This window comes from Mus caroli, unplaced genomic scaffold (assembly GCF_978045245.1).
Source record: "Mus caroli unplaced genomic scaffold, Mus_caroli_1 scaffold_6, whole genome shotgun sequence".
Classification (NCBI taxonomy): Eukaryota; Metazoa; Chordata; class Mammalia; order Rodentia; family Muridae; genus Mus; species Mus caroli.
This window is the reverse complement of record NW_028227261.1, coordinates 8247940-8271659: the sequence shown is the minus strand read 5'-3', so window position 1 is coordinate 8271659 and position 23720 is coordinate 8247940. Positions and strand designations below refer to the sequence as shown.

The 23720-nt window shown below is 50.8% G+C and overlaps 1 protein-coding gene across 1 annotated transcript; it reads right to left on the bottom strand.

Annotated features, from left to right (window-relative positions):
• Positions 1–6570: 6570 nt before the first annotated feature.
• Positions 6571–22115, bottom strand: Draxin (dorsal inhibitory axon guidance protein). The gene is made up of 6 exons (XM_021161626.2): positions 21678–22115; positions 18443–18636; positions 15798–15909; positions 15386–15475; positions 13550–13639; positions 6571–8235 (listed from the first exon to the last, which is right to left on the bottom strand). The coding sequence occupies exons 1-6, from the start codon at positions 22108–22110 to the stop codon at positions 8123–8125; spliced, it is 1032 nt and encodes a 343-aa protein (XP_021017285.1). The 5' UTR covers positions 22111–22115; the 3' UTR covers positions 6571–8122.
• Positions 22116–23720: the final 1605 nt, after the last annotated feature.

The following is a 23720-nucleotide window of genomic DNA, read 5'->3' as shown; positions in this document are numbered from 1 at the left end:
TCCGTAACTAACTCCAAGGCTCCTTTCTGACCTCCCTGGGCACCGGGCATCCACGTAGCGTATGCGCATGCGTGCAGGCAAAACACCCAAACACATGAAAGGTCATAAAAGTGGACAACGAGATAGCTGGACCACTCTTGTCTCTGTGCTGTAGTGAGGAATGAGAGAGATGGGATATCCTGCCGTGATTTATGTGCCTTGGTGCAGAAGTGAGCAGGTGAGCCACAGTGGGGAGACGCGCAATGTGAGGGCAGAGAGGCCGGGCATTCATCCTGGTGTTAGTTACGCGGTGGGTTCAAGTGTGGAGTCAGTGCAGGTTCAAATTGCCAGCAGGCGAGGCTTGCACTAGTGGGACCTGTCCAGTCACTTAGTGCTAGGACTGGAGCATTCCAGTCCCTGGCAGTAAGGGACCCACCCAAATGCCTGGATGGAAAGAAAGGCACATAGGGAAATTGCCTCCACCCTTCTGTATCCTAGGAACCAGCCAGAGGAAAAGCTGACACGGAGACCATTGCCTGGAGGAAGGAGGCCTGCCCCCCCTCCCCCAGCTCTCTGTTCTGTGATGCTCCCCAGCTCTCTGTTCTGTGGTGCTCCCCAGCTCTCTGTTCTGTGGTGCTCCCTTTCATTAAGTGTGAGTGTGTGATGTGTGTGTGTGTGTGCACATATGTGTGTGAATACTTGTGTACAAGAATACACGTGTGTGCTCAGGTGTTCTCCTGGTGTTTGGTGCTGAGCATCTTGTCCGATGGCATCCCTGTGCCTGTGCCAAGCCCTCCCTGAAGGCCCCTTGCTCCTCCAACCCACCATAGCCCATCAAGGCTTCAGGACCTCAAGCCCCAGCCTTCCCTGTATCCGGTCTCCCATCGTTCGGCATGGATGGTGTCCATCTCTGGGAGCATCTAGGAGCTCTGTCTGTATACACACAAGAGTAGCTGTGACCCTGGTCCTGCCACCCCCACGATGCCCATCAGTTACCAGTTTCTCTGCGGGTTTGCTTTCCTTGTATCTGATCCCACAGTCTCTGGGAGGATCGCCTTCCTTGCCCAGTGTGGTAAGATGCTGGAGCCTGAATCTGTACCCAGGCGGCTGCAGCCAGAGATAAGAGAGGAATGAAAGAGGGCGGGGCAGGAGGCCTCCATATCCCACCAGGTGGAAAGCACTGCCCAGGAGGCATCCCCATGGTACAGCCTATGGGGGAAGATGGGACTCTAGGTTACCTAGGAGAGATGGGTACCTGTCAGTCATCTGTGCCTAGTAGGTGCTCTGTGAACTTGTACCATTCGAGAGGGCCAAGGCCTTATAGACATAGGGTCCAGTTTTGGAGTTAGTCACCAATGAAGTCCCAGGTCCACCACCAGTTGGTTAGCACAACTCCAAGGAAGGGACTGAAGAGATGGGTATTTCTCTGGGCCTGAATCGCTCTGCTCTCCTCTGTAAAGAAAATCCAAGTATTTTTAGTTACAAGGAGGGTGGGGGCTTCCTTCAATAAACAGAAGCCATGGCTGGGTTTGCAAGAACCTTTCCCTCTCTGTATCAGGCTAAAAGGTTAAGGTCAAGGACACAGGAAGACAGTCCAGGACGTCGTGTACAAAGCTGCACTGACCAGTCACAAGGACTCAAAGAGCCCAGGCATCCTGTTTCCAGTCCGCTGTGTGCACCTGGGAGCTCCAGGATATGCCATGTGTGTGTGAGGAGATAAAGTTGGAAAGGAAGGGCTGGAGAGATGGCTCAGAGGCTGAGAGCAGTGACTGCTCTTCCAGAGGTCCAGAGTTCAAATCCCAGCAACCACATGGTGGCTCACAACCATCTGTAATGAGATTTGGTGCCCTCTTCTGTCATGAAGATATATATGCAGAACACTGTGTATACAATAAATAAATAGATCTTTTTTATAAAAAAAACAAACAAACATGGAAAAGAAAGAGAATGTTTATTCACATCCGACCCATTCTCTCTGCCCTCTCCCCAGCCCTGACTGCGATTCCATGTCATGGACACTCCAGACACAGGAGCCCACACAGATAACAGCATCAGCCACTGCTGTCACCCAAAGCTTGGGAAGCCCGACAGAGCAAGGGATCCCAGAACTGCACTGCCTGCCAGAGGAGCTTTGTCCCATGACCAGGTGTAGTGATGGACCCGGGAGCCAAGCAACAGCGCCTCTGCGGTGGGCAGTCTTAAGTGTTTTGAAGGCTTTAAGACCAAAACTGGAGGTCTTGGGGGAAGAAATTCAGCCTCAGGCAACATTAAGTTCTGCCTCAGTTTCTGGCCTGCCAGCCTGCTCTCCAGATTGTGGACTTGCTAGTCCACACAGTCTAGACAGCCAAGTGCTTAAGATAAAGCAAAGTGGTGTGTGTTGATATGTATACACAGATACATACATGTATGACACATAAACACATAGCTTTTTAAAAAGTAGATAACTATAAATACCTATTGGGTTTTTTTTTTCTCTCTCTGATTTTTTGTTCTGAGACAGGGTCATTAGCTAGCGGAAGGTGACCTTGACCTTCTGAGATCGCAGGCACTGGGCCTCCTTTTGGTTCTATTGCTTTGGCAAGTCAACAGCTCTGCCCCTATTGAAGTTACCTGACCTCTGAGGCCTGTACTCAAGTTGCTGACACCCCTGTGACCTTGGATTTGTCTGGCCTCTGTCCTTTATCTCAGGATCACTAATATCTAGAAACATATATATATATTTTTACATTTATTTATTTATTTATTTATTACATGTAAGTACATTGTAGTTGTCTTCAGACACTCCAGAAGAGGGAGTTAGATCTCATTACAAGTGGTTGTGAGCCACCATGTGGTTGCTGGGATTTGAACTTCAGACCTTCGGAAGAGCAGTCGAGTGCTCTTACCCACTGAGCCATCTCATCAGCTCCTTAGAAACATATTTTTTAAGTTGGCATGTCAGGATAGAAAGGGTGGCTCTTCTGTGGCAGTACAATTTTATTAGTGCACAACACCTGATTCCATGCCATCGAATGGCAGACCTTAAACGTTGGGACAGAGAGGGCATGGCCTTTGATGTCTGTAGGAAGGGGACATTCTGAGTATGGTTTTCTAGAGCCACCCTCAGTTGAAGTACCTTGGCTCACTGGGCAGGGGCACAGGAAGGGAAGTTAGGTGCAGGACCCTATAGTCCTAAAGTCAAACAGGCCAAGTCTCAGGAGCACAGAGACAGTGGCCCTCTGGGATCAGAAGCCCGAGATGTCTTGTTGGATGCTGGAGTTGGATGGGAGGGTCCACTATTTAAGAAAGCCTAGGTTTGGGAAAGCTGATCCCCACCCACTCTGCCCAGCAGGGCAGGGAAGTCTTGCAGGGACACCAGGCTCCAAAGGTGTCTGGGCTCAGCCTTGGCTTTGGGATATCAAAGCCATTGTCACGGGAGCCTGAAATGCTCTGATTAGCCAGATCTGAGAGGACCTGGTGAGCAGTCAGGGGTGGTACTGGCAGGAACAGTGCCCAGATAAGAGATGTTCCCTCAGGTGCAAAACCAGGCCACCGCAAGCAGTTCACAAGCTTTCGCAAGATGGCGTCTGAGCCTTCCCAGACCCTGCCAGGAGTGACAGGGCTTTGTTCTGCACCACACTGAAGCAGGTGGCTGCTGCAGCTGCTGCTAGCCAGCCTGCTATGACCAGCCTCCCAGTCTCTGGGAAGTCCACCTGGATATCCAACTATGAGGACCTATGGGTGAGGTGTGGGTGAGGGAGGGAGGGACATGTTTGCCTTGCTCACTCAGAGCAGACCTCAGTCAAACATGTGAAGCCAATAAACAGGAAAGGACAAGAAAAATAGGGTCTCCTCTCATGGCTCTGACAATGCTCTCTGCCAGCCAGACGGACCATCTCCTGGAAGAACAGGGACAAGAAATGGCTTAGCAACTGTCACCTCTTTATTTACAGCTCGGAGAATCCATGCAAGGAGGCATTATAAATCAAGGCATGACACCCCTTCCCCTGATGCTCCCACGTTCTAAGGTGGAAGAGCTACAGCCCTCCAAGAATTATTCAAGACTCCACAAGTCCAACCATAGAGGCTCCAGGCCTAGGAGCCCACCTGGTGTCCTCTAAAATGTTAGTTTATTTTTTTATTTCATGTACATTGATGTTTTGCCTGCATTATGTCTGGGTGAGGGTGTCAGATCTTGAAGTTATAGACAGCTGTGAGACTACCTGGGTGCTGGGGATTGAACATGGGTCCCCTGGGAGAGCATTCAGTGTTCCTAACCACTGGGCCCCACTTGTGTCCTCTAAGCAGAGCCAACAGCCCAGAAGGCAGGCTTTGGGTGTTAAGTTTGCCCTTGCTGATAGTTGCCAGGAAGCAGACCTCAGAGTTCCCAAGCCACAGCGAATGCAAAAGTGCTGAACTGTCCAAACGACTGTCCCCAGCCCCCAGCATCTGTCTTCCATCTGTATCCTGGACCTGTGACACCCACTCCATCACACCCAAGAGCAACCTGGAGATTGTATTAGAAGCCAGATGCTGGGAGTGAGGAAGGGGGACACCCTTGTGACTGTGCTTCAGTAGGTATGGGGTAGGACCCACATTCCTGGCATCCAGGGCTCCTGATCCTTTGCTCTTTAAACATGTTTCTTGCAAGTTATGTAGATGGTCCTTATTGGTACCTGCAGAGGTAGCCTAGGGAAGGTTGAAGGGAGGCTCTGTGATTCTACCAGGCGCCTTGGCAACAAGAAGAGGGTTGGCCATGGATCTGTCCCATGTCTGCTCTTCCTTGAGATTTGGAAACCTCATTCCCTGCAGTATAAACACCTTGTTCTGTACTCAGCCGGCTTAACCTGGCCTCCCATTTTCTGTGTCTTCACAACTGCCGTGGCCTACAGTAAGCACATACTCCCTGCGGTCTGTGAGCATGAAGGCTGTCATGGAGGGCCAGAATTAATGGAGTCCAGACCCAAGAACCCTCAAAAGGGAGCCTCGGGCCTGGCGTTGGTGGCTCATGCCTTTAATCCCAGCACTCAGGAGGCAGAGGCAGGCGGATTTCTGAGTTCGAGGCCAGCCTTGTCTACAGAGTGAGTTCCAGGACAGCCAGGGCTACACAGAGAAACCCTGTATCGAAAAACCAAAAATAAAAGGGGGGGGGCCCTCGGCTTTTGGCCTCTCCAGACTCCACTTTTCTGGCACCCAGGACTCCTGGTTCCTTAGTTTCTAAACATGGTCCTTGTAGGCTCCATAGGTTCACTGTAGGCAGCGGTAGAAGGAGCCTGGGGAAGACTTGGGGAAGGACTCAATGAGGCTCCTCAGCAGGAGAAGGGGTGAGGCCTTGGAATTCGACCTCCTCAAAGGGCAGGCAAAGCTGTCATTTTCCTTTGAAATTTGAGTCTCAGGTCCTAGGTCAGCCCTTTTCCACCAACTGTGAGAACAACCCCTTTGCATCATCAGACAAAGGCCAGACAAATAGTTCCTGTCTGGGGACAATGGGGATCTGTCAGAGTGTTCTTGAGGCTTCAGCTCAGGTGGCCTGTCTAGGCAGCTATTAGCCTCCGCTCATCCTGCTCAGTCCTCCACCAGGACCCCCTTTTACACACACACAAACCTGTTCCTGCGTAGCCACAAGCTCTGCCTCAGCACGGGAATCCAAATGTGTCCCCAGCAAAGTGGCTTTGCTTTGTGTCGTACACTTTGGTCTTTGTTGTTGTTAGTTTGGTTTTTGTTTTGTTTTTTGAGGCAGGATCTCTCTACATAGCTCCGGCTGTCCCAGAACTCTCTCTTTTTCTTTCTTTCTTTTCTTTTCTTTTTTTTTTTTTTTTGGTTTTTCGAGTCAGGGTTTCTCTGTATAGCCCTGGCTGTCCTGGAACTCACTTTGTAGACCATGCTGGCCTCGAACTCAGAAATCCGCCTGCCTCTGCCTCCCGAGTGCTGGGATTAATGCACTTTGGAGAAACCAGAGAAAGAGAAAGCATCCTGAACTATGCCTGGAGGTGCGCACCTTTAATCTCAGGGCAGGAAAGGCAGAGGCAGAGGCAGGCGGATCCCTATGAGTCCCAGGCCAAGCCAAGCTGGTCTACGTTATGAATTTCAGATCAGCTAGGACTGTGTAGTGAGACATCATTTTTAAAAAAAATCACTAGCTATATGATGGATCACTGTGGAAGAAAAGGCCTGCTGACGTTTGTTAGCTGGCACTCTAGGTGTGTGTACGTGTGCATGTGTGTGTGTGTGTGTGTGTGTGTGTGTGTGTGTGTTATGGGCCAGACACTGTACTAAACACCTGGTAAGAACCAGGCATGAAAAGTCAAGGCACAGAGACCTTAAGTAACTTCCCTAAGGTCAGCAAAGCGTGAGAGGAAGAACAGGCTCTTTACTGCAGCAGGTGAGAAGACAGGGGACCAAGGCAGCTCCCTGGGGGAGCTTTGGAGATTTTGAAGCCCAGACCAAGTTAGCGCGTAACTCAGTAGTCCGTGCAAGGTTCTGGTACTACAAAAAAGGAAAAGCAATCTGTATTAGGACTTGCTTTCCCACCGTGGCCTTGATCCTTCCGACTCCTGTCCCCGCCCCCGCCCCGCCCCGCCCACTCCCCAGGCCTATCAGACCCAGCTTGGAAAGAAGAACAAGCATATTTGATTTCTTCTCGATCTGCCAGCTTTCCTTGGGGCCTGACCCTGGACCAGACTGGTTATCCCAAAGCAGTAAACAGCCCTGGCATCCCACGGATGAGGTCCAGGCTGGGGAGGGCTTGTCCTGGGAAGGCTTTTGTCCTTTGCAAAAGTTGATCAGGACAGAGATCATGCCTTGCCAGGCGCAGGGATCTCAGATCCGTGGAGACATGTCCTGAGTAGTGACGGTAAGCGTGGGCTTGTCGTCACGGTTCTAGCCCGTAGGGGTGCTTCACACTGTACCGCAGACTCAGAGGTGGCCCCACTTTCCAAGGGGCATCGCTGCTGACGTGAAGGATGGAGTGTCAGGGATGGAGGGTGAGAGCCATTAAACAGTATGCCTGGTGAGCACGTGGGGACGTGTGTGCATGCCTTTGCAGCAGAGCAGAGACTGAGGACCACTTAGGAGGGAGTGACTTGGCGTCTCAGGACTGGATGATCTGGGCTATGGATGAGCATAGGAGCAATGTTACTGTTTCTCCTATTCATGATGACGATTAGCACCTGTCACATGCAAGGACCCAGCCACGGGGATCATTCTTCACTTGAAAACAGGTGCCCTGTGTAGGAGCTGAGGGAAAGAAGTGGGAAGAGGGGGAAACGGAATGGGAGCAAGCCCAGGGCCTCGTGCAGGTGAGGCAAACAGCTTACTTTGTTTTGCTTGCGATGCAGTCTGCTGTGGTCTGGCCTCACACTCACTAACCAGAAGTCCAGCCCGGGCAGGATTCGTGCATTCCAGGCAAGCATGTTACAAACTTTGCCACACCCCCAGCCCTAATGTCTTGTTTTTAAGGAAGACACACCTGCCAAATATGCTGACCCATGCCTATAATTCCAGCATTTGGAAGACTGAGGCAGGAGGATTGTCTGAGTTGCCAGCTTGGCCAAAGAGTGAGACTCAGTCCATCAAAAAAGACATAAGTCTCTCTTGGGAAAAGCCTGAGGACAAGTCAAGTCAAGCTGTCTCTGTGGCCAAAACTGGAGGATCATGGATGACGTGGGACCCTGCACGTGGGATCGCGCACCTCAGGTGCGGGTCAGTGGTCTCTTACCACGGTCTCCGTGGAAATTCAGTAAAAATACATGTGGCGCTTGGCGTTTGCCTGCGACATAGCATTCCAGATCCACGACTGTCAGGTGTCCCCTCTCTTTCCAACTCTTTTCAGTCAAGGAAGTCTCTTGATTTCGCCAATTGAAACTGCTGCAATGCTGGTGTCGAGCAGAAGAGGGTGCGCTACACAAAGCCACCGCTGAGTCGAGCAGAATCAGTGAGCAGGTGGGGGTCCCGCCCCGGACTGCCGGCGGGCGGGCGGGCTCTGGCGCACTGCTCTCTGCTAAACCGCTCTCCAGCTTGTGGTTGAGTGTACTGGGCGTACACCTGCAGCCTCAGCCACTGGTTCCCTACTCAGCCCAAGCTGAGCTAGTTACTAACACGGTCCTGTTTGTCCTAAACCTCCCTGGCTCAGACCCCGGGCCGGTGGGGAGGCACCACTAGGGCACTAGATGTTGATGAAAGATCCCTGGTCCCCGTTGGCTGTCTCCGGTTCCACGCAGCGCCCCTTCCTCCGAGTGACCCTGCGGTTCCGGTGGAATTTGGCATAGCAACGCAGCCCTGAGTGGAAGAAGGCAAGGGAGTCAGAACCGAGGGTGACTGTCTCCTCTCTTTTCTTCCCCTCCAGCCTTCCCAGGCTTCTCATCCAACAGCCCCCATACACACCGAGGCTGAAAAGACTTAAGAAACTGGGCTGGTCGCACAGGCCTGTACAGTATCCTAACACTAATGAGGCTGAAGCAGCAGGTTTGAGTCTAGTCTGAGGCTGACCAGGACTACATAGCAGACTCAAAGCAAAACAAAAACAAAACCTAAATGTTGAATGTGGGGCTTGTGGATATTAAGAGCACACTCATCGCTGAACTACACACAACCTCATAAATTTAGGGGGAAAAAGTTGAGCATAGTGGCCCACTCTTTAGTCCCAGCATTTGGGAGGCAGAGGCAGATGAATCTCTGATTCTGAGGCCAGCCTGATGTACAGAGTGAGTTCCAGGCTAGCCAACTATACAGTGAGACCCTGTCTCAAAAAAAAAAAAAAAAAATCCAAAAGATTAAACAAACAAACGAAAGACTGAAGCTGTAGGCCAGGTATAGAGTACTTGCTTGGAAAGCCCTAGGCCCAGGAATCAAGAAATAAAATCTCTCACCATATGGGGAGATGGCCTAGGCAGTAAACTGATTGCCCTGCCAACATTAGGGACCCATGTTCAGATCCCAAGAACTCCTGTAAAAAGCCAGACTCTGTAGTGCATCTGCAAGGGACTACAAAGCTACGGCAAGATGGGATTGCTTGGCCAGACAGCACATACAGCCAGGCAGTGGTGGTGCACACCTTTAATCCAAGGCAGGCAGATCTCTGAGTTCAAGGCCAGCCTGGTCTACAGAGTGAGTTCCAAGACAGCCAGGGCTACACAGAGAAACCCTGTCTTGGGGGAAGAACAAACAAACAAACAAAAACAGAAAAATAAGGCATACATAGCAGCAAACAAGTGACCCTGTCTCTAGCGAGGTAGAAGGCAGGGGCTGTCACTTAGGATCGTCCTCTGTGTCCACACATGAGCCTGGCACATGCACCCCTACACTCGTATACAAACACACACATACATCACACACAAATACCTCAAACACACACCACACAGGCACATCCGTCATACACACAAACATAAGATGTCACCTAATTAGCTTAAGTGTGACCCTGCTGACACCAGTGGGTAGGTATCTTGCCTGTGGCTCTGTTTATCGGGGCTTTAGTCTACCTGAGATGTGAGTAGATTGTTTTTTTTTTTTTTCATTTAAGATCATAGTAAGGTCCCATCCCCCTGATAACATGAAAGGAGATGTCTCTTTGGCCCAAGAAACCCCTGCATTTCAGGGTCAGAGTGACCTCGGAGTGAGAGGATACCTCTGTTTCAAGCTGGAGGGCAAAAGGGGCTGCTGGGAAGTTTGTGATTGGAAGGCTAGAATTTGTTACAGTTTGAATTCAGACAAGGTCTCATGTAACCCAGGCTGGCCTCCCACTTGCTTTGTAGCTGAGGATGACCTTGGCCCTCTTGATCCTCTTATATCCATCTCTAAGGCACTGAGATCATGGGTGTGCTCCACCAAGCTTAGTTTTACGTGGTGCTGCGTGAGTGACCCAATTCTTTCTGCAGCTAGACAAGCGCTCTGCTAGCTAAGCCAGATCCCCAGCCCCAAGGCCCAGCACTTGGCCAAAGTGACAGTAGAGGGCCAGTTGTAGAAGCAGGAATGTTAGGCGGCGACAGGAGCCCTTAGGAGCTTCCAGACTCTGCTGGCTTGGCCTGCTCTGGTCCCTCTCAGGTCCTTCCTGAGTGGCATCTGGGCGAACCGCCTTACTCTCTGGCCGTGTTTAATGTTTAATGAGCTATCCAAATCATAGCGTCCACTCTGGAACCTGAGTGTCCAGGAAGAAGCAGGAATTTGGGGGAAACTGACCAGTACATGAAGACACAATTAGGCTCTGGACGCAGACACCTCGAGGATCCCTACAAAGCAAGCAGTGTGAGCGGCTTGCCACCGGAGGCCCACAGGAGGAGGCTTTCCCCGCGAGAGCCTCCCACAGCCCCCTTACCAGGCCAACACCAAGGCCTCAGTGGCTCACCTATATACTGTGCCCCTGTCTGCCGCTCTGCGAACTGGCCTGTGCTCTGGACGCAGGCAACAGCATCTTACATCTTTTCACTCTTCCAGCCTATTCCCTGTCCTCAACTGTCCCCAGTTCTGCAATCAGAGATAACTTTTTGGGGGGACACAGGGTCTCATGCCTCCTAAGGCTGGCCGACTGAGAATGGAGTTTGATATCCCAACCGCTCCCAACCGTTCTTCTATCTCCCAAGCTTAGATTGTACGTACACCCAATTTTCACCAGCAACAGAACCCAGGGCCGAGTGTATGCTAGGCAAGCTATAGTGAGCCTTGTCCTCAGCCCCAGAGCTATCTGACCATGTGACTTCTCTGTATAAGTGTGGGCATTACTTCTGATCACTAATCAAACAAAAGCTAAGCAAGGGCAACACAGTGTGGTTGTTCTGGAAACTTCCTTCATCCTTCTCCTTCTCTGCCTACTAACCTTCCAGGAAGAAGCAGCCTCTGCAGACCTTATGACTTTCCAAGGACCTTTCTTTTCTCTTTTTCTTTTTTGGGGGTGGGTGTAGTGTAGTTGGGATGGACACAGGGCCCTCTATAGCCTAGGCTGCCTGGGTGATACTCCATAGCTGGTTGAAGATGACCTTGAAGCTATGAGTCTCCTGTCTCTACGTCTGGATGCTGAGATCACAGGCCTGTGCCACCGTGCCCGGCTCCAGGGACAGCTTATCTATGGATTTGTTTTCTTGTTATCTCACTTCACTGGAATGGACCTCAGGAATGGAGATGGCACGGGGCTCTTCTGATGCTGTGAACTAGACTTGGAGCGTGGCTCAGGTTCACAGACCAGCTGGGGAAGGATTGTGCTCTCAGAGCCTGGAATGCAGGCTGAATTTGGTTGGCTTGTCCATTCTGATACCTTGTATTTAAAAGGGTGCTTATCTCTCAGAGCTGTGTGCCGAAATAAATACTGTATAAATAAATAAAGATCCTATTGAAACAGGGGAAGCCTGTGGCAGTGACAGCCCCATTCAGGATGGCCACGTTGGGCTTTAATGGATCTCAGTGGTGGGAACCAGGTACTCAATGATACTATGGCTACTTTAGTGTCAGTCTGAAGATTCTCCAAAGATGCAATTAGAATTATTTTTTCCACCTTTTCCCTTCATCCTTCTCTATTTAAAATTTTTCTTTAAGATTTATTTTGAAGTCAGCCAGCGACAGCACATACCTTTAATCCCAGCACTCAGGAGGCAGAGGGAGAAGGATCTCTGTTAGTTCAAGGCTAGCCTGGTCTACAAAGCAAACCCAGACCAGCCTGGGCTGTTATACCATAAAACCCTGTCTCAGTCAAACAAACAAACAAAGATTTATTTTGAGTTTGCTTGTTTTGTCTGCTTGTATGTATGTGTACCAACATACATGTTTGGTGTCTGAAGGTCAGAAGAGGACACTAGATCCCCTGGAACTGGAGTGTTGGATGGTAGTGAGCTGCCATATTGCTGTGAGGAACTGAACCTGGGTCCTCTGCAACAGCAGCAAGGGCTCTTAACCACGGAGCCATCTCCCCATCCCTGGCTCTGCCTTTCATATGGGTAGGGGATTGAACTCAAGGCCTTACAAGAAAGAGCTCTACCACTGAACTACACCTTCAGTAATTTATGTATTAATTTAGAACATTCAAGGCCCAGGCTGGCCTTGAACACAGAGATCCACCTGCCTCTGACTCCTGAGAGATTTTATCTCCAAAAAAAAAAAAATTTTCCCGAAGCAGAATTATGCTGAGTTGCAGGGGAAGGCTTCAAACTCATTATCCTCCTGCCTCAGTCTGAATTGCAGATCAATGGCATCATTACGTGCTCTTTCTCTCTCTCTCTTTCTTTCTTTCTCTTCTCTCCCTCTTTCCCTCTCCCCTTATCCCCTTATCCCCTTTCTTCCTTTTTTTTTTTTTTTTTTTTTTTTTTTTGGTTTTTCGAGACAGGGTTTCTCTGTATAGCCCTGGCTGTCCTGGAACTCACTTTGTAGACCAGGCTGGCCTCGAACTCAGAAATCCGCCTGCCTCTGCCTCCCGAGTGCTGGGATTAAAGGCGTGCGCCACCACGCCCGGCTTCCCTTTCTTCCTTTTTGGTTCATTTTCATTTATTTTTGTTTGTTGATGTGTGTGAGTGTGTGAGTGTGTGTGTGTGTGTGTGTTGCATACATACTGCACTGTGCAGGTGAAGGGCAAAAAGACAACTTTGCTTGACTCTCTCCTTCCACCTTTATACAGATTCCAGGCATTGAATACAGGTCATCAGGCTGGCAGGGCAAGCCCTTTACATACCCAACCAATTGCTAGCCCTGGTTTGTTTTTTTCCAAGCCAGTTATCACTGTGCATCCTATGCTGGACTCAAACTTATGATCCCCCTTCAGCCTCTCAAGTGCTGGCGGTTGCAATTATTGTACCGACATAGCCAATTTTTTTCTCTTCCTTTTCATTTCTTTCCCTCTTTCCTCCTCTCCTTCCCTCTCTCCTCCTTGATCCTTTCTTTCTACCTGTGATAGTAACAAGAAGAAGGAAGGAGAAAGAGCCAGCAATGGTGGCATAGACCTGTAATCTAGCTGCTTGAGGAGCTGAGGCAGGAGGATCATGACTTTGAGAACGGTCTATGCAACACAGCATAGCTCTGCCTTAGAACATTTTCAGGAAAGAAAGAACTCAGCGTAGAGCAGGCACCAACAGGCACACATGCGCGGTGGGCACACGCTTCCTCTCGAGGCTGGTGCTCAGGGCAGTTAAAGGAATAACCCAGCGAGCCTCTCCCAGTGACTGCTTGGAAAGCCACCCAGCTCCAGCCTCCCGACTATCTCACCTGGAAAGCCTCCTATCTAGAATTCTACTGAGAAGTGCCAGCCTTCTCAGGTTGGATCATATTTAAAGAACTATGTTTTTGTCTCCTCCCTTCTCCCCGTCCTGATCCCGAGCGATCATGCCAGCTTGGATTTCAAGAGGTGAGAAATACAAATCTGGGAGCCGGTGCCAGGGATGGAAGCACACGGAGCTGACAGATTGGAAGGCCCCGGCGAAGCTGTTCCTACTGGAGCCTTCAGTTCCCAGGGGGTTCTCCTACCCGCTCCCTCTTCCGCAGCCCCTCCATCCACATCCACCCTCTGCCAGGAAACCCCGTGCCCCACTCATTGCGGAGCTGGCTGGGACACAAAGGCTTCACGGTTCTGGGAGCAGAGTCGGTGGGGGAGGGCTCTCCCCTTCCCAGGCTCCAGACTGACCTTCCATGCACATGCAGTCGTCGAAACATTTGTTGTTGAGGCCGCGGTTGTGGGGTGTGCAGAGATGTTCCCGGAGGTCACAGCAAGTTCCTGGCAACATAGCAAGCACATGTGGTCAGCCAAGCTGAGCGGCTCCTCCCCGCCTGCCGCCCGCCCTACAGAGTCCCACCGGACAGGAGATCCATCATATGTGTGGCAGGCCATGCCCTAGCAGGCCATCTGGTGTGCAAAGCTCTGGGCCGGGACCGCTGCTGGATGTCATGGATAAAGTCCCCAGAGACGGGTGGCAGAGACTTGAACCTCCCCAGATGGGCCACTTGATTGATCATGGGAAGATCAAAGGTGTTGTGGGTTTCACTTCCCAGGGATGGGGTTGTAATAGCTAGGGGTGCCAGAGGTAGAGTCTGCTGAGAGCTGCAAGGGGCCTCGGGGATCATGGACCAACAACATCCTCTTGGACAGATGGGGAAACCGAAGCCCTGGGCGTGGGGGTAGGAAGGGTAGCTTCCAAGTTCTGTCCTGTTGGCCCTGACTTCAGCTTTTTCTTCACACTCAGGATGCAGACAGCCTGTCTGAGCTGTGTGTCTTCTGCAATGCCGAATGGCTTCTACTTTGCAGACTATCCTACTGATGCGGTGCCTTGGAGATGGCTCCTTGGGTCTCTCCAGCCCCCTCTCGTCTCCCAAAGCACTCATTATTTAGTGGCTAGAAGGGACATGAGTCACTGGTCTCCTGCTGTGAGCAGTTTCAGGGGTCACCTTGGCTCATGTCCCAACCACCCGTTCCTCAGCAGCTCCAGACAGAGGGCCACCACTCTGCTCAGCACAGGGCTTTTTTTTTTTTTTTTTTTTTTTTTAAAGATTTATTTATTTATTATATGTAAGTACACTGTAGCTGTCTTCAGACAGTCCAGAAGAGGGCGCCAGATCTCGTTGCGGATGGTTGTGAGCCACCATGTGGTTGCTGGGATTTGAACTCTGGACCTTTGGAAGAGCAGTCGGGTGCTCTTACCCACTGAGCCATCTCACCAGCCCCAGCACAGGGCTTTTCTGGCAGGCTTTTCTCCACAGCTCCTGCAGAGCCAGCATGACGTCAGACCCGAGGTTTTCCTGTCATCCTGTTTCCTCTCTTGCCTTTAATAAATATAACCACCGATGTCCTAGATAAGCACCCACGACAGGGTCTGGCCTGGAACTAACTCTGTACCCTGAGACGACCTTGAACTCTTGATCTTCCTGCCTCCACTCCCCAAGTGCTCTGATGCCAGGCATTTCCCCTCCACAGCATCTAAGTCTACCCCAGTCTGCTCTGAGAAGGTCCTCTGGATGCCACAGGGCCAGCAGTCCGGACTCTAATCAAACAGAAGGCCCCCTTCCATCGATCCTGCCCTGATAGGTAGAGCTGTTGAACAAGCAACAGTGTCACTTACACTGTCCCCAGAATGCCAGTTGGTGCCATGATGAAGAGACTGAATTAACCCCTTCGGGTGTTCAGAGGACAAGGTTAGGAGCAGGCCGTCTGACTCAGAGCAGGGTGGGATATGGGTAAGAAGCTTAGGAACCAAGTTTGCCCAGGCTCCCTTGCTCTCTCCCCTCCCTCCCTCTCCACCACCTCTTTCTGAGGTCATTCTGTGAGTCAGTGTATGGTAGTGACTCTCAGGAAATTGGTGGCCACTGATAAGGACCCTCAGAAAAACTGGTGGACACTGTAGCTTCTCCATATTGCGAATAAAGGGCCACTACTCCCTGGCTTGCTCCCAAGCCCTGTTTCAATTACCTTACGAGTATTCCCTCCCAGCCTGGTGCCTCAAGGGTGGGTGTTGGGGGGCTAGAGTACCTGGCAAGCAATCCTGGTGATGGTCACACGGATCCCCCTCAGCTGGCGAGGTCTCGTTACCGTCACTGGTAAAATGACTCCAGTGTTTCTCTGGGACAAGAAAATTTGTGATTAGATTAAGCACAAGACTTGGGCGTCGTGGTGCCAGATGGCCACTCCCACGGTGCGACTTGGACAAGACCCTCACTCTCTTTGCTTTCACTTTCTTCCTTAAAGAGACAAGGGGCCCGAGCAGCGTGCAGTGAGTGAGGGGTCTGGCTTGTCTGAGTGAGTGTCAGGTCCAGCTTAGATCAATGGACTCCAGCCCACCTCTGGACACCTGTAGGTCATTCTGGTCTCAGCAAACGTCCTCCACCAATAGATGCTGGAGAGAGGAGTCTAAGCGTGGGGTGGGGTGGCAAAGTGGACATACCTTTCTTCTTCGCAGAAGGCCAGACCTCTGGCTTTAAGTCTTCATAATCCGTCCAGTCAAATAAGGCCATGTCCAGTGTGGGCATCACCTCCCCATCAGACCTGGGCTGTGTCTGCAGAAGTCAAGGCAAGAGAGGGGACCTGGAGCCTTCGAAGTGAAGGGACTGGGAACCTGGGATCTCAGGGCCAGAGGCCAGAGGACAAGGCCACCTTGTTCTCTGCTTGGATCCTGGAATCCATGCTGAAGATGTCAAGATAGTGGCTACAGAGGCTGTTCTGATTGCTCAGCATTTCTAAACACGTCAGGGAGGGAACCAGATGTGGCCCACTGCTCACGTCCCTGTCCCTTCCTCTGAAGAGTCCTGTAGAGACCATGCACAGCCTTCAATTCCACTCACAGTCCCCACGTCTGGAGACTACTGAGAACCAGATATCATAGCTGGGTGTTCTTGTATATGATCACCAGGGTTCAGCAAGGCACAGACCATATCTACCTGCTCATGGCCTCGGCGTTGGCCTGACTCTCAAGGATGGCAAGATGAAGAAAGAAGACAGAGAATATCTACAGCCTTCTCCTGATACTCAGGAGATGTGGTCCAACCTGACAGCGATGCCCGGAAGAGCTAAAGCCTGTATGTGTACTGTTTCCACACACATGTGCGTATGAGTCTAACTTGGAGATGAGGCACAACAAAGGCTGGAGAGCTGACTCAGCAGTTAGTGCATGCTGCCCTTTCAGAGGACCGAAGATCAGGTCCCAGAGCCCACGTCAGGTGGTTCACAAGCGCCTGTAACGCCAGCTCCAGGAGATGTGGTGCCTCTGGCCTCCAAAGGCACCTCCGCTCATGTGTGTATATTGCCCTCCCCACCGACATACATAATTGAAATGAAAACAATCAGTTTAAACAAGGCACAGCAAGAGATGAGCAAGAACTCACAAAACAGAGCGGCACAGCAGCAGCACTGCCTCTCTCCTTCTCTCCCTCTCCCTCCATTTCTTTCTTTCTTCCTTTCTGAAGTAGAAAATCACAGAGCCCTGACTGGCTCCAAAGTCACTATGTAGCCAAGGACAATCTCAAACTCCTGATCCACCAGCCCCTACCTCCGGAATGCTGGGATAATTGTCATGTATCAGCTTGTCTATACAGTGCTGGGAATCACACCTAGGGCTCCAGGCATGCTAAGGAAACATTTTACTATCAGAACTACATATTGTAATATTGTATTCTATATCACACACACACACACACACACACACACACACACACACACACACACACATATATATATATATATATATATATATATATATATGATCCATTTCAATGGTATTACTTCATTTTCAAAGCAAAACAGTGTTTTAGTTTGTTTTGAGACAGGGTCTCACTTCATAGCCCAGGTTGCTCTAGAGTTCCTGGTGTAGCCATGCTGGCCTCAATTCTGTGGTGATGCCACTGCTCCTGTCCTCTGTCTCCCAAGTGTTGGGATTGTAGATGTAAGACACCACATCTGGCACTGAAAGATTTTATTTTGAAAACAAAACTTTCTAAGCTATTGGCAAGAATGACCTGGTGAATGCCTGTCCCTTTCTTCTAGAATCACCAACCCCCAGATTTGTGTGATCCCCTCCCAACCCCCCTGCTCCCCCTGTTTTCTTCCTACTTTCTTTTTCAGAGTTGGGGAGTAGATAAGTCAACCCCCCAACTGACTATGCCATTCTAGATCTGTATTTATTTATTTATTTATTTATTTATTTATTTATTTATTTATTTATTATATGAGTACACTGTCACTGTCTTCAGACACACCAGAAGAGGGCATCAGATCTCATTACAGATGGTTGTGAGCATTGCTGGGAATTGAACTCAGGACCCCTAGATGAGCAGTCAGTGCTCTGAACCTCTGAGCCATCTCTTTAGTCCCTAGATCTGGGCTTTAAATCACTGTGGCTGCTTTCTGTGCTCTACCAGACTTTAAACATCCTCCACAACAGTCCCACCTCTGTGTGTGCAGAGAGCGGCAAGCTGAGTTGGAATTGGCTTCCTGGTTGTCCCCAGCCCGAGCCCCAATCATGTTCTCTGGGTGCTGGCAGGCCCTCTACAGACAGACTACCTGGTGGGGTCAGAGCTTAACGGTGTTCACTACCACCCCACTGTGCCTCAGTCTACCTAAGTGGAACAGGAGGCGAATCAACTCCAGCAGCTGGGCACACCTGTGAGGGACTTTTCCTGACTGCATGGTTGAAGCAGGAAGCCCCACCTCAAGTGTGGCCCACGCCTTCTTGAGGCAGCCTCCACGAAAGGACAGGGAAGGAGGAAGCGTTTGCTTTTTGTCTGCTTGCCCTGACTCTCGCTGGCAAGTTCATCTGTCCTGCTGCTGAGGCATTCCTTTGCTGGTCTTAGAACCTGCTCCTTCAGAATCCAACACAGCCCAAAGACCCCTGAGCTAGCCAGCCTTGGAGTGTTGCCTTTCCATCGGGAGACAGCTGCTTTTGGACTTGCCGGACCACAGCCTGTAAGCCACTCTAATAAATCTCCTTAGATATATACATTCACACTACCATTCTGCTCATCTAGGGAACCCTGACAGGCAGTTGGCATGAGGCTTAAAGGCACGTTCAGACTCAAGGCCTCGTGGGGCCCCTACCTGGGGCCGCAGGGACGTGACAGGCAGGATCCGGGACTCTTCTGTAGTAGGCGTGGCACCGTCTGCCGTGGTCAGGAAGAACATGGTGGGGGCCAGGCTAGTGGAAGACTCCTCCATGGTACCCTCCAGCATCCGGTCTTCAGAGGGTTCCACCTTCTTCATGAGGGAGCTGGGGCCACGGATGGCAGCTCGGCCTGAGACAAGGCAAGCACAGGCTGACCCACCTGCTGCTCGGTGTCTACCTACAGGGCATCCTGTCTTCTCTGCTGTGCCACCCCACTGTGCACTGTGTAAGCCAAGGGCTGCTGGGCATCATGAACCCTTGACCTACCCAACATCCTTGCTGTCTACCCTGCTAGAGACTTGGAAAGAGGTCAGTCATTGGGAGGGGTCGGTGTGTGAACAGAGGATTCTCCGCTAGAGCTACATTCTAGTAAGTCCTGGATTCAGGATGCCTGGGGTTAGTCAGTTACATAAAATCATAGAAGGCTTCCTGGAGGAGGTGAGGTTTATGGAGGTTGAGGACACTGCTTGGGGGGAAGCCTTTGAGGTAGCTGGGAGGAGAGCCATTGCTTACACACACACACACACGTACACATGCATGCACATGCATGCGCTTCTTTTTTTTTTTTTTAAAGATTTATTTATTTATTATATGTAAGTACACTGTAGCTGTCTTCAGACACTCCAGAAGAGGGCGCCAGATCTTGTTACGGATGGTTGTGAGCCACCATGTGGTTGCTGGGATTTGAACTCTGGACCTTCGGAAGAGCAGTCGGGTGCTCTTACCCACTGAGCCATCTCACCAGCCCTTCTTTTTTTTTTTTTTTTTTTTTTTGGTTTTTCGAGACAGGGTTTCTCTGTGTAGCCCTGGCTGTCCTGGCACTCACTTTGTAGACCAGGCTGGCCTCGAACTCAGAAATCCGCCTGCCTCTGCCTCCCGAGTGCTGGGATTAAAGGTGTGCACCACCACACCCGGCACACGCATGCGCTTCTTGATATTGCACCTATATGCTGGGTCCCCAGTGAACCCCTTCACGATAATGACTTCATCTAACTTCTGCAGGGACTCTTGAGAAGTCGTTGCCGCTCTGCTCATGAACAGGGGAGGAGCCTGAGCCAGAGAGGTTAGGCAGTTTCGCCAAGGACAAACAGCTCGTGCCTGGCAGAGCGTGGATTTGAACCTCAGTCCTGAGTGCAAACCTGATGCTTTTAACTCCTGGGGCCATCTTGAAAGACACCTGGGTGTGGGATACTGAGAGCAGGGAACAACACAGGGTCAGCACGGGGTCACAAGCAATGGGACCAGGACAGAAGCTGGAGTAGTTGCAGAAATGAACCCCAGTCAGTCTGAGGCTCCCCAAATGCTGGTAAACTGGCCTGGCCTGTGGACTTCACCTGCCCTCTGCCACCATGTCACCCTCCCTCAGGACATCCCTGCCGCTTCACTAAAGCCATCAGTTCATGGAAACTATCGGCCCCATGTGAGTCCTCAAGGCATCAACATCTTCTAAACTGGCAGAGGGGACCCCGAGAATGGAAGGATATGTGTTGCCATGTAGGGGTCTCAGTCGACCTGGCAGGGAGGCAGTTCCCGCCCCACCCCACCCCTGTTGCTATCCACAGGAGAAGCAGGCCACGGCTGCTCCAGTTTCTTCCTAGAGAAATACCCTGTGAACCCCACCAGCCCATCTGTGGGTTGCTCTGCCCCTACAGGCAGTCACAGGTGGCCTGTGCAGCCTCAGGGCTAGGTGAGGCTGGGCAGCGACCCGCTGGCTGGTGAGTCTCAGGTTTGCTGGAGACTGTTCCTTTGGGCCAAAGGAGGCTCACCTTGGGTGACCGCAGGAGCACAGGGAATGGAGGCAGAGAGTGTGTTAAGGAAGGTTGAACACAGGCAAACATGGGAAGGTGACTTCTTTCTCTCGGGACACTGAAGTTTATATCTTTGATGTCGCCCGAGGACCTGGGGCTTGGTCTTGGGGCTGGAGAGATGACGCAGCAGTTAAGAGACGTCCTGCTCTTGTAGAAGGTCTGAGTTCAATTTCCAGCACCCATGTCAGGCAGCTCACAACTTCGTTTAACTCCAGCTCCTGGGGATCTGATGACTGTGGCCTCTGGTGGCACCCATACTCATATACATATATACCACCCCACCTCCACACATACATACACATAATTAAAAATAAAAATAAATCTTAAAAAAAAAAAACAAAAAAACTTGGCTCTCCAGTCAGTGGCTCTCCATGGAAGCAGTAGGGCCCTCTGGGAGATGGGGCCTACTGGAGGAAACGAGTCATCAGGGTGTCTTTGAAGGGGATATGGGGACCTAGATGTTCCTGTGCTGTCTCTCCCTTCCTCCCCCTTCTCCTCTCTCGTCCCTCCTCTCTGTGTCTATCTGTCTTTCTCTCTCTTCCTCCTCCTTCTCTGGGCCACTGGGCACCATGAGGTGGCAGTTCTAAGCTTCTTCTATGATGCTTTTTGTTTCACAATCAAGCAACCGCAGGCTGGATGTCCTGCGTTCCCCATCCCAAATCAACCTCTCTCCTGCTTTGTGCCAAATCGCCACACGGTGTCACTGGTGTTCAGGGTTGGAGGATGCTGACTGGGGAGCCAAGGGTTCAGTAGCAGTTTCTCCGATAAAGGTTGACCCTAAGCTTTGTGAGCATCAGCTCCCTCTTGCACTAAGGCTGGGTGGCATCTTTGCAGCAGGACAAAGCGAGGCTTAGGAAGGGGACTCGCTCAAGGCACAAACTCGCTAGTTAGCGGAGTCAGACACCGGTCTCAGCAGATCTGGCTTCAGAGTGCAAGCTCTCCGCCCGGACTCTGCTCCAGAGCTCACTAAAGGATGTGCTAGGAGGAAGACTCCAGCCGTTCTGTCTGTACGCAGGGAGGCTGTGAATAGGGTGGATTTAGGTCAGATGCAAGGTTGGTCTTCCCGACCTCGGAGGGTGACTGATTGCCTAAGGGAGCAGAACTTCTATGTCAGTTTCCTGTCTTTCACCCCTGTCTCTCCCCTAGGTCTCTCCCTCGGCCTTTCCCTGCCAGGCCACTCTGACTTCAGGAAGATGCCTCCCCTCTTCTGGGAACCCCCTTCTGCCCTAAGTGGAGACCTCTGAATGGTCTCTTCGGGGCGCGGGGGCTTAAAACGCTGACTTTACGACCACTTCCTGCTCTTGTTACTGGATTAGAGCCTTCTCCCAGTGTAGTTCCCTCCTCCCCCCAGGTCTCCAGCTACCTCGGTGCAGTCGCAGACGGTCCCTGCGCCTCTTGTGTTCTCTGCCACGTTTCTTCACCCTCTCCCAACCGGGAGACCGGGCCTCCTTCTCGCGGTAGGGCAAAGTCAGCCCCAGAAGCAGCTCCTTATTCTGCAGAAGGCCAGCAGGGGGCTGTCCGAGTGTCATCTGGGAAGCCTGCTTGGTAGCAGTAACCACAGCCCCCTCCTGGGCCCGGCTAGGCCTGCCTGGGCCCCTGTCTTTCTTCCCCAGGCCCCGACGGCCATGATGGCTTGCCTGGGACACCCACAGTGCAGAGCTGGGGAGGTGGGAGTGGGTCTCCGGCAGGTTCCGGGTAGAGGATCCAGATGCAAGGGTGCCTGCTGTGTGGAGCTCTGGAAACAGCAGGAGGATCAGGAACAGCGTGGGGACCCTGAGGACGGGGCACCCTGCCATTGGCTCTCCCTAAAAGAAAACCAGCATCATGAGTGCTGTACACAGCCCCACACCCCCGCACGACATTCCTTCCCAAGCCTCCATATCTGCATCCCATCATCCAAAATGCTTTCCCCTCGTGGGTGGAGGAGACTCGGCTCCCTGTACACATTTCTGATTTTAACTTTTAAAATGTTTTTTTGGATTATATTTTTTAAAGATTTATTTATTTTATGAATATGAGCACACTGCAGCTGTACAGATGGTTGTAAGCATTTATGTGGTTGTTGGGAATTGAATTTTAGGACCTCTGCTCACTCTGGCCCAAAGATTTATTTATTATTATACATAAGTATACTGTAGCTGTCTTCAGACACTCCAGAAGAGGGTGTCAGATCTCATTACGGATGGTTGTGAGCCACTATGTGGTTGCTGGGATTTGAACTCAGGACCTTTGGAAGAGCAGTCAGTGCTCTTACCCACTGAGCCATCTCACCAGCCCCTGGACTGTTGTTGTTAATTGGGGTTTTATGTTGTTTTTGAGACAGTCTTGTGTAGCCCAGAATAGCAGGAGAACTGATCCTCCTGCCTCCATCTCTCAAGCATCAGAATTGCAGGTATGAACCACCGTGCCCAGCGTCTTCCCTTTTGGGGGAAGATTTAAACATTCATTCGCTTACATTCATTTATTTGTTATGTACGGTGTGTGTGCATTCGGAAGTCAGTTCTCTCTGTGGGTCAAGTACCACACTCCAGATTCACAGCAAATTCCTTTACCTACTTTTTCTCCCTTTTAAAATTGTTAATGATGTCACATAAGTGCAATACCTGGGGAGGCCAGAAGAGGGCACTGGATCCCCTGGAGCTGGGTTCTGAGCAGCCTGATATGGATGGGTGCTGGGAACCAAATTCAGGTCTTTTACAAGAGCGTCAAACAACAAGCACTCTTAACCTAAGAGAACCATCTCTCCAGCTTCTGTTCCCCTCCTTGAGACAAGGTCTTTCTGTGTGGACCTAGAACTTGTTATATAGGCAAGGCTGGTCTCAAACTCACAGAGATTCACCTTCCTCTGCCTGGGATTGAAGGAATACACCACCACATCTAGCTCTCTTTCTTTCTTTCTTTCTTTCTTTCTTTCTTTCTTTCTTTCTTTCTTTCTTTCTTTCTTTCTTCCTGTCTTTCTTTCTTTCTTTCTTTCTTTCTTTCTTTCTTTCTTTCTTTCTTTCTTTCCTTTCTTTCTTTCTTTCTTTCTTTCTTTCTTTCTTTCTTTCTTTCTTCCTTCCTTCCTTCCTTCCTTTCTTCCTTCCTTTCTTCCTGTCTTTCTTCCTGTCTTTCTTCCTGTCTTTCTTTCTTTCTTCCTTTAAACTAAATTATTATTATTATTATTATTATGAGACAGGATCATGCCGGCCTTGAATTCATGCTGCTCCATCTGCTTCAGCCTCCTGCATGCTGGGATGATAGGTGTGAATCACCAAGTGCTGCTGCGGTCATTTCAACATGTCAAAACAGGGTAATGTGAACGATTTCTGATAGGGGGAGGCCAAGAGAGCAGGTGGGCACACCCACACCACGATTCCGAGTTCGGTTCCTCCACAAAGGATAGTCCTTACAGGGCTGGGAAGATGGC